We start from the raw sequence: 14,448 nt of genomic DNA, 5'->3' as shown, positions 1-14,448 counted from the left end.
ATGGTTGTCCATTAATGGGGATATGGCTGAAACAAATTATGTTGTGTAAATGTAATGGGATATTATCCCATTATAAAAAATGATTAAAAGGACTGTTTTAGAGAAACCTCAGGGGGACTTGTATGAACTGATGAAGAATGAAGTGAGCAGAACCAGGAGGAAAACAAATGTAAGGCCTATAACATAACATCGTAATGAAAAACAGCAGCAAAAGACCATGATCGTCCCACTGTGATCAATTCCAACTGCATAAGACTGATAATGAATCGTGCTGCCCATCTCTTGGCAAACTAATGGTGCAGAATTAGACTGTTTTCAGATACAACCAGGGTGTGGCTTTGTTATGTATAAGGATATTGATTTATTATAAAGGAGATCTTTCGTTTTCCTGATAGAGAAAAGATTTGGGGAAGTTGGGGGTAGGAGTATTGATACTAAAGGAAGAAAAGAACATCACTGTATCATTTTTTAGAAGAGAAATGAGCAGAAGGCAGTTTAGAAAGGAACACAGGTAGGGAAATGTATTAAATTTGAATCATTCCCCTCCCCCTAAAAAAATTCCAAACTATATATAATAGGAGAAAAAAGGGCAGATGTTCAGTTTCATATACAGTAACTTTTTTGGTTTTGAAATGTTTGTATTATTGCTTTTTACTAAGTTTATAGTAAAAAGTATTTAATATATTAAATGTGTTTAATATATGAAAAAAACATTTTTCCAAGGCTGTATTAGTAGAGGTATCCAAAAGGCTAGCCCCAACCCAGGCAAGAGGAAACACTTTAAAATCATACAAAGACATAGTGGAAATCTGTCATTTGCTTTACCTACCCAAAGACTAGCCACTGGCTACCGTGAATCTGCTTGCAAGGCCTTTGTGCTGAGATAAGCCTCAGTGCCAGCAGGCATGATTCCCCAACTTGTCAACCACAAATCCACCAAGGAAATATCTGAACCACGCAGCAAACTGTACTTTTAAGGTCAGGAGTAGCGGTTTAGTAGACCCCAGAAACAGCTGCCTGGTACCCATCAGACTAAACAGAGTTTGGTTTGTTTGTGTGTTTTGGAGTCCTTTTTCTTTTAAATACTTTATTATTTTAAGAAATGGACTTACAGGTTTTTCATCTTTATTCATAGCCATGTGAATTACAGTCTAGATATTCTCATGAAATAAAAATGTCCTGACGTCTAGTTTCTTTTGATTTAAGGTGGAAGGGGGGAGGTTCCATGGACCACTTCCCTGGTCTTTTCAATTCCTGGTGCTGTTGGCTTATTCTGCCGTGTGTCTCTGGCAGGACATCACTTTGTTTACTGCATCATCTTTATGAAACAATTTAGTTCCCTTAACTGGAAGTACTGAGAAAGGTGAGAATGTTGTACTAAGCATTAGGCAGTAATTTGGCCTGTTTCACAATTATAGATAATATAATAATAATAATCATTAATATTTATATGGTCCTTACTCATTTGATCTTCACAACAACCCTCCAAGTAGGTGTTATTATTATCCTTATGTTACAGATGAGGAAACTGAGGCAGACAGAGAGAGGTTAAGTGACTTGCCCAGGGTCACACAGCTAGGAGAAGTATCTGAGACTGGATTTGAACTTGGGTCTTCCTGACTCCAGGTCCTGTATTCTAATGCTATCATGTCACTTTATAGAGTTGATTAGGGAACAGTCCAGATCCAGGTTGCTGGATTTGATCCCCTATGCAGGACGTTTAGGCTTGCTCTTTAGGCCACAGATTTCCTCCCTTAATCCCGGCCAGCTGTCACTGGCCGAAGGATCCTAGAGTAGTAGAAGGTCAGAGGACCTGAGTTTAAGATGTGTGATCTTGGACAAGTCATTTAACTTCAAGCCTCAGTTTTGTGGTCTGTGAAATGGATCTGATGAAATACTATCCATATCCTTAGGTGGAGGTTGTTTGGAAAGTGCTTTGTTGAACCTTAAAGCACTATATAAATGTGAGTTTATTGCTATTTGTTTCTGTTGTTCAGTTTTATCCAATTCTTTGTAACCCCATTTGGAATTTTCTTGGCAAAGATACTGGAGTGGTTTGTCATTCTCTTCTCTAGCTCCTTTTACAGATAAAGAAACTGAGGCAAACAGGGGGGAGTGACTTGCCCAGGGTCACACAGTTACTAAAGTGTCTGAGGCTGGATTTGAACTCAGGTCTTCCTGACTCCAGGCCTGGTGCTCTAGCCACTTCACCACCTAGCTGCCCTTATTGCTATCAGATAAGTGCACATCCATCTAGAAAAAAACACTGTTCAATTCTGCAAGCATTTATAGAGCACCTGCTGTATTTCAGGTGGTATACTAGACTCTGAGAATAGAAAGATGAAAATAAAATTATATTCTACTAAAATTCTGTTCTACCCTACCTATATTCTATTCTGCTAAGGAGCCTATGACTTCTGAGGGAAAATGACAATTGGCCATTCTAACAGTGAATTGGTAGTGTCATAGGGTCATTAATTTTAGATCTGTAAGGATCACTTTGAAGAGAGGTGCAGAGATTTCCATTTCTGAGGTAGCATTCTTTCTGCTGCATCATCTTTTAAGAGAAAGACAGCATTGAAAATAAAAAGAATAAAGGGATAGAGATGACTGTGTTCTGGGCCTATTATTCTATGTGGTTTCCATAGAATGGACTGGTTATGACAATCCTGTGGCTGCTGACACGGTCCAGCTTCTAATCTGGTCTTCTTTACAGGATAATGGGTGAAGACAATTCCATCTCTGTGGCATAGGGTGTGTTTCTCATGAGAAAATCCCCTGGGTAACTGCAAGTCTGGAGACCAAAGGGTCCCCACCCATCAGCCAAGAGACCAGGCTGACTGCAGAAAAAAAAAGCAACAGATTTTGCAGGGATTTGCTTCATGGAAATATAAACTAGCCTTTTCCGAAAAGACCCCTTGTGATAATTGCAAAAGCAGAGAATGCACAAAAGTGAATTGTTTAAAAAGGGACTTGTTAAAACTAACTAAATGTAGACAGACACTGGGGTGTGGTGCCCACACTGGTTGATGCCAACACAGATCACTCATATGACATTCACAAAGAGCTTTGCTTTCCTCCTTACCACAATTAAAGAACAATGTGCATTTTCTTCCTCCGTCTTCTATCATATCCTCCCTTTTTCTTTATTCTTTTCTCTCTCTCACTTTGTCCTGTGGTTCCCATTTCTACACTATGTTCTCTTTGGTCTTTTCCCATAGCTTTTCATGAATGAAAGAATTGTTTGTCTCTTAAGTTTGAAAATGCTCATGGGTATTATTTCTTCCAGACACAAATTCTGTCCTTTCTGTTCAGGCAAGTGGGCAAGTCAGCAGTAACATTTGAAATATCGGGGGAGGGTCTCTTCCTGATTTAGGGGGGACAAAGGTATTCAGTCCTTTGGGGAGGTTCCCCCCAAAAAATGACTTCTCCAGCAAGCCTAAATGGCCTGCATAGAGGGTCAAATCCAGCAACCTGAATCCAGACTGTTCCCTGATCGACTCTATAAGGTGACACGATAGCATGGACCTGGAGTCAGGATGATCCAAGAAACAATATCAAGAAAATTAATTTTTTAAAAACTGGTGGCCCAGTGGATACAGCAAGGGCCCTGGAGTCAGGACGACTTGAGTTCAGATGCCTCCTCAGACACTTGTGACCCTGGGTAAGTCTTTTAACCCCAATTACCTCCAAAAACAAAAAACTAGGAATGAAAGATTTGCACTTTCAGAACTCAAATTGTATTATAAGAGAAAAGTCTCTAAAAAGTATTTGGAACTAGAAAAGCCAGTTATTGAAACAATTTAGATAGGAAAGAATCAGAAATAATTAAATTCAGTAATCTAGTGTTTAATAAACTAAAAAAAACCCATAAATTATCTACAGATGAGTTCCTTGTTTGCAATCCTAACTTTTAATTTATTTTCCCAAGGTTCCTCTAAATTCTGAAGTCCTAATATCTTTGCTTGGCATAAGCCATAATAAGGAAATAATGTGTCTTAAAAAACTGGAAAACAGTCTGGCAGAAATTAGGCTTTGAGAAACATCTTATACCATACAACACAGTAGATTCAAAACGGATCTGTGATTCAAGTATTAAAGATTATAATACAAAAAAAGAGAATCAGATCAGGTACCTTTCATAAAGGTGGCTAAGAGGCAAATTCTAACCAGGTAAGACATAGATACATTTGCAGAAGGTAATGTAGAGGCCATTTGAATTTACTGTCTTTAAATTTATTCTCTCTAGGCATATATATGTACTTACTTGTCTTCCCCATAAAAATATTGAGCTCCTTGTCAGTGAGCTTTTTTTTATTTATTGTTTTTCTGTCCCCAAGGTCTAGCTTCACTGTTGATACATAGTAAGTACTCAGTAAATGCTTGTTAATTCGTTAAAATTAGAGTCAGTTTGCAGTTTCTTTCACATGTAGACTTCCTTATATACCTAATGTATCAGGGCTCTTTTTAGATTTCATTTGCTTTTTAGTGAATAAAACCAACTTGATTTCTTGATAAGGAGCTACTTAGACATATTTTTTCCATGTTTTAGCTTATGTACCCTGAGTCAAGCATAGATATTTGGACTTTAGAATTTAGCGGCACCTTAGAGATTGTTTGGTCCAGCCGTGATTTAATCTGTAGTGATTTTGATTGGAAGATTTTTTTTTTCTTTTTGGTGCCTGAGAGAAGGAAGGACATTTGTTAACCAGTTGGTTCTTGCTTAGAAATCAGCAAGCATTTATTAAGTACCTGCTGTGTGCTAGGCACTGTGCTAAGTTTTGGGAATATGAAGTGAAATATTTATGAACCTTACATTTTAATGAGGGAGACAGTATGTACAGTATATATGCATATATAGGATGTATACAAATCAGATATAAAGTAACCTGGAAAGAAAGACCATAGAAACTCTGGGGACCAGGAAAGGCCTTCTGTAATAGGTGGTACTTGAATTGGGTGAAGAAAACCAGAAATTCCTAGAGGTACAAGTGTGGAGGAAGAGGATGGACAGTATAGAAGTATGGAGATGGGGGATGGAGTGTCATGCCTGGACCACCATTATGCGGCATCATAGATATCTTGGTGGAGGGGAATTAATATGTAAGTAGACCAGAAAGGTAGTTAGGAAGGGTCTCAGACTGTGAAGAGCTATAATTGCCAAGTCAAGGACTTTGTATTTGATCCTAGAGGTGATAGGTGGCCATTGGAGTTTGAACACAGGCATATCATGGTTAAATCTTTGTTTAAGGAAAATTATTTTGGCCACTATGTGGAGGACAGATTGGAGTGGGGAGAGGCCTAAGTCAGGGAAGCTACTGAAATAGTCTAGATTCAGAGATGATGAAGGCCTTAACTAGGGTGGTGGCTATGCAGGCCTATCTGAGAGATATCATTGAAGTAGAAATGATAAGATTGGATGTGTGGGGTGAGTGAGAGTGAAGCATCAAGGATGACCCTGATGTTGCAAACCTTGACGACTAGATAGAAAGATGGTGGAACCTTCAGTGTTAACAAGAACGTTTGGAAGAGGGATGGGTTTGCTAGAAAAGCTAAGGAGTTCTGTTTTGGACATGTTGACTTGGAGGTAGATGCCCGTAGCTCTGGCCTTGGAGTCAGAAGGACCTGAGGTCAAATGTGGCCTCTGACACTATCTGTGTCACCCTAGGTGAGTCTGATTACCTCCCCCCAAAAGAAAAAAAATAGATGCCCATGGGACATCCAGTTTAAAATATCTAATAGGCAGTTTGTGGTGTGAGACAAGAACTCAGCAGAGAGACAAATTCTGGGAGTCATCTGCAAGAATTTTTAGAATCTTTATAATCTAATCTTCCATTTCACAGATCAGAAAATTGGGACCCAGAGATGGGAAGGCATCTCCTCAAGGTCACACTGTGTGATTAGGAGCAGTGAATCAATAAAGATTTATTAAGCACCTGCTATGTGATAAACCCTGGGGATACAGAAAGGCAAAAGACAGCCCCTGCCCTCAAGGAACTGACAGTCTAGTGGGGTAGACAAAGTGCAAGCAAACACAAGCAGACAGAAATAATTAACAGAGGGAAGGCACTGGAATTAAGAAGAGTTAGGGAAGGCTTCCCAGGAATTAGAACCCTGAGCTCTTAATTTTTATTTCCTCCCACATTCTTCATTATTCCTCACCACCCTGGTAAGTTTCTCTTGTTAATTTCCTGTAGTTACCAGTCTACATTGCTTAGAGGGAGTACCCTAGTCTAATATTAACATCTAAACAAAGCATCATTCAAAAGGATAATAAATATGTTTCAGTAATCGCTATTAACATAGATAATTGAAAATTGATTTGAATATAATTCAGATTTTAAAAAAAGGAAAACAAAACACCCACCTCAAAGGAAACAACCAGCCCCACCTGTATAAGGCCCATAGAGAGCATCTGGTCCACCTGTTGCCTGACTCTTTTAATGGTGCTAGTTATAAAAATCTTGAAAATACAGCCATAAATGGGAAATCTGACAGTATTTCCAAGTGTATTCCCTCCCTTCTGCTGTCTCCTCCCAGTTCCTTGAGAGCAGAATTTATTCATTTTCATCCACATTCCTTTAGCACTATGCCTTTGCCACATGGTGAGTACTTTAAAAAAAAAAAGTTAAATTTGTTGGAACATAGTTACTCCGAACCTAACCTGAAAGCAGCATCTGATTCCGGTGATCTGCCCTTCTTTCGGCATAAATGCCATTTGGTTATCCTTGTTCCTCATCTTGGATTAGGTAAACGGTAGTATATATAGGCCAAGAAGCCTTAAGAAACGATGAAAGTAGAAACAAAACCTTCTTTCCCAGGAGGAAGAAGAAAAACAACTTTGTTTTCCACTTCCTCTGTGATGGAGAGAATGGTGAGTACTTGTTGTTGCTCTAAGGTGTTGTAGAAGTCTTTGCTAATAAGGAGAAAGAGTTTTCTGACCTGGGCATTGTGGCCAGCTGTTTGAATCCACAGTCTTTGTACCTAACCAGAAACTCCTGAAAGGAAGATTTTTAGGGGAGGATAGGGGTGGGCTTCCCTGGAAGATCAGAATGACTGTGAGGCATTAGGTGTAGGCATTCCTGAAGAAAGCCATGGAATAAGCATATGCTTTTGAGTTGGTCTTCTTTCCCGAGAGTTAATCCAAATGCTGACCTTAGATGCCTTAAGCAAGGTAATGCCTGAGCCGGCTTCTCTTCACAGGGAATGGGCTGGCTCTCCCATTTGGTTCCCCTCTCCAAGTCTTAAACAACCCTGAGCTTGAGAACCCAAGGACAATTTCAGACTATATATGGTGTTGGTGTGAATATAGTACTGTAGTGGAAATCCTTAGGGTATTTATAACCCTGGTTGCTGCACTGAGAGGATTGGGAACAAATGCCAGCTTGGATATTATCCAACTGTGAGGATTGGGTTTGTACAAGCATGATGTGTCTGGGCTGTAAGAAACAAGTGTTCAAAAGCTTCATAGGGAGGCGGCTGGTGGTGGGGCGGGGGACAGGACAGTTTAATAAATCTAATTTTATTTGCTCTTTATACAATCGAATTGATTATTTTTAGACTAAGTCCCTGACTGTTTTTAAAATCTGCTTCCCTTCCTTTTATCCCAATTCTTTTTTTTTTTTAACTGCGAAATCTTTTGTGTTTTAAAACCTCAACTAATGTTCCTTTCCCTGGCAGTCTATGGCGGGATAGGGTGATTGTGATTACATTTTAATCATTAGTTAATACTCTGGGCCTTTGAGATCTCTATAGTCAGCTATATATTCCCTTCTCTTAGTGGATAGAATGGTGGACTGGGAATCTCTGTAGTCCTGAAGACCTGAATTTGAATCCTGCCTCAAATACTTAGTAGCCATTTGACCCTGAGCAAATCAAATTACCCTCAGCCTTCCTTATCTGTATAATGAAGATGTTGGGGGCACCTACCTCCCAGGGTGGTTGTGAAGAAAGGAAATAGTTTATGTAAACTGCTTTGCAAACCTTAAAGCATTCTGTAAGTGTTAGCTACTACTCTGTTTACCAATTGATTTTAGTGATTTTTTTTTTAGTGATAATTTAATTTTAATTTAATTTTAGTGATTTCCCACAATAGTTAAGATAGAAGTTTACTGAAAGTCCCCATTGTGTTTTGTTGTAGAATATTAAGGCACATTTGGGTCAGCTGGTGGGGGGGAAGGGGCGGCGGAGTGTGTGTGTGTGTGTGTGTGTAGTGGCACAGGGGATAGAGTGCCAGGGCTGGAGTCAGGAAGTCTCTTCTTCCTGAATTCAAATGTGACCTCAAGCAGTTATTAGTTGTGTGACCCTGGGCAAGTCACTTAACCCTGTTTGCCTCAGTTTCCTCATTTGTAAAAAAAATAAACTGGAAAAGGAAACAACAGTGCCTGAAGTCAGGAATACCTGAGTTCAAATCTGGCCTCAGACACTAGTTGTGTGACCCTGGGCAAGTCACTTAACCCTATTTACCTCGGTTTCCTCATCTGTAAAATGAGCTGAAGAGGGAAATGGCAAACCCTCCAGTATCTTTGCCAAGAAAACCCCAAATCAGTTCATGAAGAGTCGGACATGACTCAAATGACTGAACAACAAAAGCACCTGACCCTCAACATGAGGGAACATATGGTTTAGTGGGAAAGGCACGAGACTTCAGTTCGAGTCCCAGCTCTGCTTCTAACTTGCTATGTGATCACGGGTCAATCTTTTACCTTCTCTGGAGGAGATTGAACTAGAGGACACATGGTCTATGATCCTGTGATCCCTTATTATGTGATTTCCTTGTAACTTGAGGTTCAGGAAATTAAAGTGCCCTTTGCACATAATATGATTATTTGATTTCCCATCCTCCGTCATGGAGGGGAGTAGCAGTTCTGGAACATCCAGATTCATGAATTCTTTGGGGGGGGGGTAGGGGATGGTGCTTTTGCAATATTGCATTAAATAGTGTATGACATAGAAGTTGTCTGTCTAGCTCAGAGAAGGAAGTGATTTAGCTGCCTACTTTGGCAGAACGTTTCTCACACCAAAGACTCTTTAGCAGGAAGGATTTTGAAACAAATGCCACATGTGTCTGTGGGGTTTTAGGGTCTGCTTTTAAATATGCATAAGAGGTTGACACTCACTGAGAACTGCTGCTGGGTTGGGGGATGTGGGGCGTGAGTGTGTTTCAAGGTTAAATGCGCCAAGGTTGTTCTTCTGCAGTGTAAAAGGAACCCCAGCTTATCAGATTTTCTCTCAGATTGCTGATGGGTGGGATGGCATTTTCTCTCAGATTGCTAATGGATGGTGTGGTTTGTTTTTCTTTTAGGATGTTGAGAAAGAGAAGGAAACCCACAATTATCTCAGCAAAGAAGAAATCAAAGAGAAGGTTCACAACTACAATTTAGCTGTTACAGACAAATTGAAGATGACCTTGGTAAGAGCCCCATTTTTACAGTTTTGGCTAATGTGAACAATTAGTACATTTTGAATCTCAGGATAAAAATTAGTAGTGGTCTGTTGTTCCAGAGTTGACGTGCCAAGCTGAACTCTTTCTCATCCTTCACACTGATTCTTTTTCATAAGTAGGCCTGTTGGCCTGCCTTGAAGTTAGGGAATATTTCTCTTCTTGGGTCCTCTTAAAAAGCAATGCACTGTATTAAGATTTGGATTTTTACTGATGCTGAGTGAGGGGAACAGAACCAGGAGAACATTATTCACGATTTCAGACACACAGTATCTGTGATGACTAACTTTGATAAACTTGGCTCCTTTCAGCAATGCGAGGTTCTAAGACAGCTCCAAAAGGCTCATGATGGAAAAAGCTGTGCACATCCGGAGAGAGAATTATGGAGTCTGAATGCAGATTGAGGCAAACTATTTGCTCTCTCTCTCACTTTTTTGGTTTTGTTTCTTCTTTCTTGTGGTTCATTCCATTGGTTATAATTCTTCTTTACAACTTGACCGTTGTGAAAATAAGTTCAATGTGAAGGTATATGTAGAACCTATATCAGATTTCATGCTGTCTTGGAGGGAGGGGAGGGAGAGAAGGAGGAGGAGAAAATTTGGAACTCAAAAACTTGTGGAACTGAGTGCTGTAAAATAAATTAAAAAAAAAAAGATTTGGATTTTTAAAAAATTGTGCACAACATCGAAAGATCTTCAGCAACAAGTCTCATCAATACCAAACTGTCCAATAGGTGGTAATTCAGTTTGGAACAACACCTTTGTAATTTTATCTTGCAAAGAAAAACTTGAAAGAGTCAAGGAAGGAGAATATGTCTGGAGTTTGGAAAGTGATCATGTTGGAATATCTGTCATCTAAGCAGGGGTTTTGGGGTGCGTGAGGGGGTGTGTGTGTGCGAGCGCGCATGCACATGGCCACAAAGTATGTAATATTTTCTTCTCAGCTATCAGTGGGTTGCTTAATTATTCATTTTCACAGGAAGAGAATAAAGAAAGATTTCTTACCAGATTAAAAATGGTAAGCTTTCTATAGCACTGTATCTCGTAATTGTATTTAGAGTTGTTATAGGAGGAAGTGCTAGGGATTGGAATAAGGGCTTCGAGTGACCCTGAGTTGACAGGATCCAATCAGTCAGTAAACATTTATTATGCACCTCCCTGCTGTGTGATTTGAGGCAGCTAAGTGGCTCAGTGGATAGAGTGCCCAGCCTGGAGTGAGGAAGACTCATCTTCTTAAATTCAGATCTGGCCTCGGATACTTATTAGATGTGTGACTCTGGGCAAGTCACTTAACCCTGTTTGCCTCAGTTTCCTTCTTCTGTCAAATGAGCTGGAGAAGGAAATGGCAAACCACTCCAGTATCTTTGCCAAGAAAATCTCAAATGGGGTCACAAAGAGTCAGACATAATGAGAACAACCAACTATGTGCTAGGCAGGGGGAGTACTGAGTATAACCAAAAAACGGAGCATCCCCTAATCTCAATGACTTTATTATTTTATTGGGAGAGATATGAATGGGAAAGGGAACTTCTAGGTGAATAAAGTTCATCTATAAAGGTTGACACCTTCTCTGCAGCTTAAAAGTGATTGAAGACCCCTTCTCCAAAGAGTTTTTGTTTATGTGAGTTACATCTATCAATATTTACCCTATTAGAAATTATAACATCTTAGTATTAAGAAAGTAGGTTTGATTTCATGGGTCCCCTAAATGGGTCTTGGGGACTCATATCCCCTGAGGTCCCTGCATTATACTTTGAAACCACAGCTCTAGGCAACTTTCTAAGACTCTTAGAGACCAAAACAGTTTAGAACCTCTGGCCTGTAGCACAGAGAAGGTAAGCTACTTGCCTAGGGTCACAAAGTTGGGACTTGAACCCAGGTCTTTCTGGCTTCGAAGCCAGTTCTGTCCATATGTATGACTGCCTCTCATACAGAATAAATATACAGAAAAGAAAATACAAGTGGGTTGAGGAGGAGGTATTAGCAGTTGGGAGGATCAGGAAAGGCTTCATATAAAACATGGTACTTGAGCTGCATCTTGAAGAAAGAAGGGGAATCAGTGAAGCAAAATGAAGTGGGGGGAATGGCTAGCAAGAAGGCATGAATATGGGAAATGAGCATGTCATGGGAATAACAGAGAGAAGAACGGTTGGGCTGCATTGCAGAACCCAGGAAGAGTATACAATAAGTCTGGACAAGCTCAGTCAAGGCCATGTCATGAAGAGCTTTGAAAGCCAAATAGAGGAGCTTACATTTGACACGGTCAGATGCCCAATTAGGACGAATCAATTTGGGGAGTTGAGTGGACGGAGGAGGGGATGGGTTTGAGTGGGGTGAGACTTGAGGCAAGGAGACATAATCAGGAGGCTCTCGCAGTAGTCCAGGAGAGAGGTTACGATGGCAGCTATGGGAGTTTATTGACGGGGTCAGATAAGAGAGATGCTATGGAAGTAGAAACAGCAAGATTTGGCATCTGATGGGGCTACAGAGGGGTGAGGGAATGTGAAGAGTTGAAGACAACCCCAAGGTTATAAACTGGGGGACTGGGAGATTGAGGCTGCCTTTTGGAAGAGCAGAGGGTTTAGGAGGAAAGATGAGTTTGGTTTTGGATGTGTTATGTTTGAGGTGTCTCTAAGGAAGTCCGTTTGGAAATGCCAGATGGGCAATAGATAGATATAGATACACACACGTGTGTGTATGTGTATATACACATACACATGTATGTACATATTTATGTACGTGTGTGTATATGTACTATATATATAGAGAGGACTTATTTGTACATATTTGTTTTGCTTGTTGTCACGCCATCAGATTGTGAGCTCCTTGAGGGCAGAGACTGTCTTTTGCTTCTTTTTGTCTCCCCAGCACTTAGCACAGTGCCTGACACATAGTAGCACTTAAAAAATGTTTCTTGATTGACTGATACACTCATTTTTGTTGTTCAGTTGTTTCAGTTACATCTAACTCGTTGTGACCCCATTTGGGGTTTTCTTGGCAAAGATACTACAGTGGTTTGCTGTTTCCTTCTCCAGCTTATTTTATAGGTGAGAGACCCGGGCAAACAGGGTTAAATGACTTGCCCAGGGTCACTCAGCTAGTAAGTATCTGAGGACGAATTTGAACTCAAGAAGGTGAGCTTCCTGAAACCAGGCTTGGCACTCTGTCCACATCCATATCCGTGTGTGTGTACACACACACACACACACACACACACACACACACACACACATACATATACGTACACATATAAATATATACATACACACACTTATATGTATGTAGATGTCATCTGCATAGGGATGATAATTAAAACTATGGGCACTGACGAGATCACCAAAGGACAGTAGAGCGAAGGAAGAAGAGGGGGCCCTGGACAGAACCGTGGAGAATATCCATAGTTAGGGGGCATGATGATGAAGCTGCAGAGGAAACCGACGTGGAGCAGTCAGTTATAGCTAGGAGAAGGGGAGAGAGAGAGAGAGAGAGAGAGGTCATGAAAACCCAGAAAGGAGAGAGTGAATATCCAGGAGGGAGAAGGGGGTCAAAAGCAGTAGAGAGGTCAGGAAAGACAAGGACTTAGGAGCCTCAGATTTGGCAATCAGATCAGTGTTCAACTCTGGAAAGAGCAGTTTCAGTTGATGGATGAGTTTAGGGGCTTGATTGCAAAGGGTTGAGGAGATGAAGATGACAAGGGTAGATAGCTTTTTCTTTGGAGTTTGGTTGAGAATAAAAAGAAAGGAAAGGTGAGGGGATAGTGAAATCTTCTAGTTTTGGTTTGGTTTTTTTTTTAAGATCCAATGACAGAGCAAAATTAAGACACTTTTCTCTGAACCTAGTTAGCCCACACGTTTTCCTTTCTCTCTAGTTCAGGATGCCTTGGTTTCAGCTTCTTCCCCTTCACTTCCTTCCTTCTCCACTTCCTCATCTTCTGTTCACATGTGAGTGCTCTATCCAAAGGAATATAAATTTTGATCGCTTATGCTTCGCAAGGTATCTTAGGGTTTGGGAGCTAAATTTTGTTTTCTTCCCTGTTTATTTATTTTATCATTATTTTTTGAGATACTGGGACAATTAACTCTTTTGTCTTGTGTAGTTTTCATTTATGATTTGTTGAAATATAGCTCTGGAAAACCAGGCTTTGATAAAGTCCATTGTGATTCAAATGGAGCTACTGGACTAGGTTTAAAGAACCTACATCGCTCTGCCTCTTACTGATTGGCCAATAATAGGTGCCTGGCCAAGCCTCATTTGTTCTTGTGGGGGGTGGGGGGTGGGGGAGGTGCCCTGTGGTTTGATTGCTCAGAGTAAATGTGAATAGCAACTGTTTCTGTTCTGGCTCTGAGGGTCTCTTCCCATCCCAGATTGATTCTTTTGTGAAGGTAAACTAGGCCATCTTTTGCCTCAATTCTTACCTAGCCTTTAATTACTGAATGGGCATTACCTCAGACAAACTGAGACCCGAGAAAAACGTTAAGGTCAAAAGGCTGAGGTCTCTCACTGCATCCAGGGCCATTGCCAGTCCTTCTGACCTATTTCTTGCCACTGGACTCTGATGACTGTGGAAGAGCCAGGCTGATGACTTTGCACAGTTCTGCCTCACTTAAATCCAGCTTACTTGCAAGTAAAGACATCCTCCTCCTGATGTCATTGATCATCTTCAAGGATTAAGGACACACAACAACAAAAATCTTCCTCTTGTTTCCCCTCCCCTTTTTGATAGTCCAGTAGGCCCCTGAAGTTGCCTTTCTCCTGGCTACAAACAGTTAGGGTTCGACATTGGGTTAGCCCATTTCAAACAGGCTCTATCAAATTTACTGCCCTCTTTGATAGAACCTTTGGAGCTATTGCTGTTCTCCCAGATGTGACCCAACAAAAAGGACATGAGTAAAAAGAACCCCAGTTCTCTTTATTGTCGTAGTCCCTAAAAGTACCCAAAGGATCATAGATTTAGAGCTTGAAAAGACCCTAGAAGGCCCTCTAAACCTGTCCCCGTCCTACCTTTCC

At 40.6% G+C, this 14,448-nt stretch overlaps 1 protein-coding gene across 1 annotated transcript in view; it reads left to right on the top strand.

The window, feature by feature from the left end:
* RASSF3 (Ras association domain family member 3) overlaps positions 1-14,448 on the top strand; it is a 101,142-nt gene that overhangs the window by 69,674 nt on the left and 17,020 nt on the right. The window contains exon 2 of the mRNA XM_036760420.1: positions 9,305-9,412. Coding sequence (XP_036616315.1) covers positions 9,305-9,412 — 108 coding nt within the window. The remainder of the gene's footprint in view (positions 1-9,304; positions 9,413-14,448) is intronic.

This window comes from Trichosurus vulpecula, chromosome 5 (assembly GCF_011100635.1).
Source record: "Trichosurus vulpecula isolate mTriVul1 chromosome 5, mTriVul1.pri, whole genome shotgun sequence".
NCBI classification, from domain to species: domain Eukaryota; kingdom Metazoa; phylum Chordata; class Mammalia; order Diprotodontia; family Phalangeridae; genus Trichosurus; species Trichosurus vulpecula.
The sequence above is the reverse complement of the archived record's forward strand: the minus strand, read 5'-3'. Positions and strand labels throughout refer to the sequence as shown.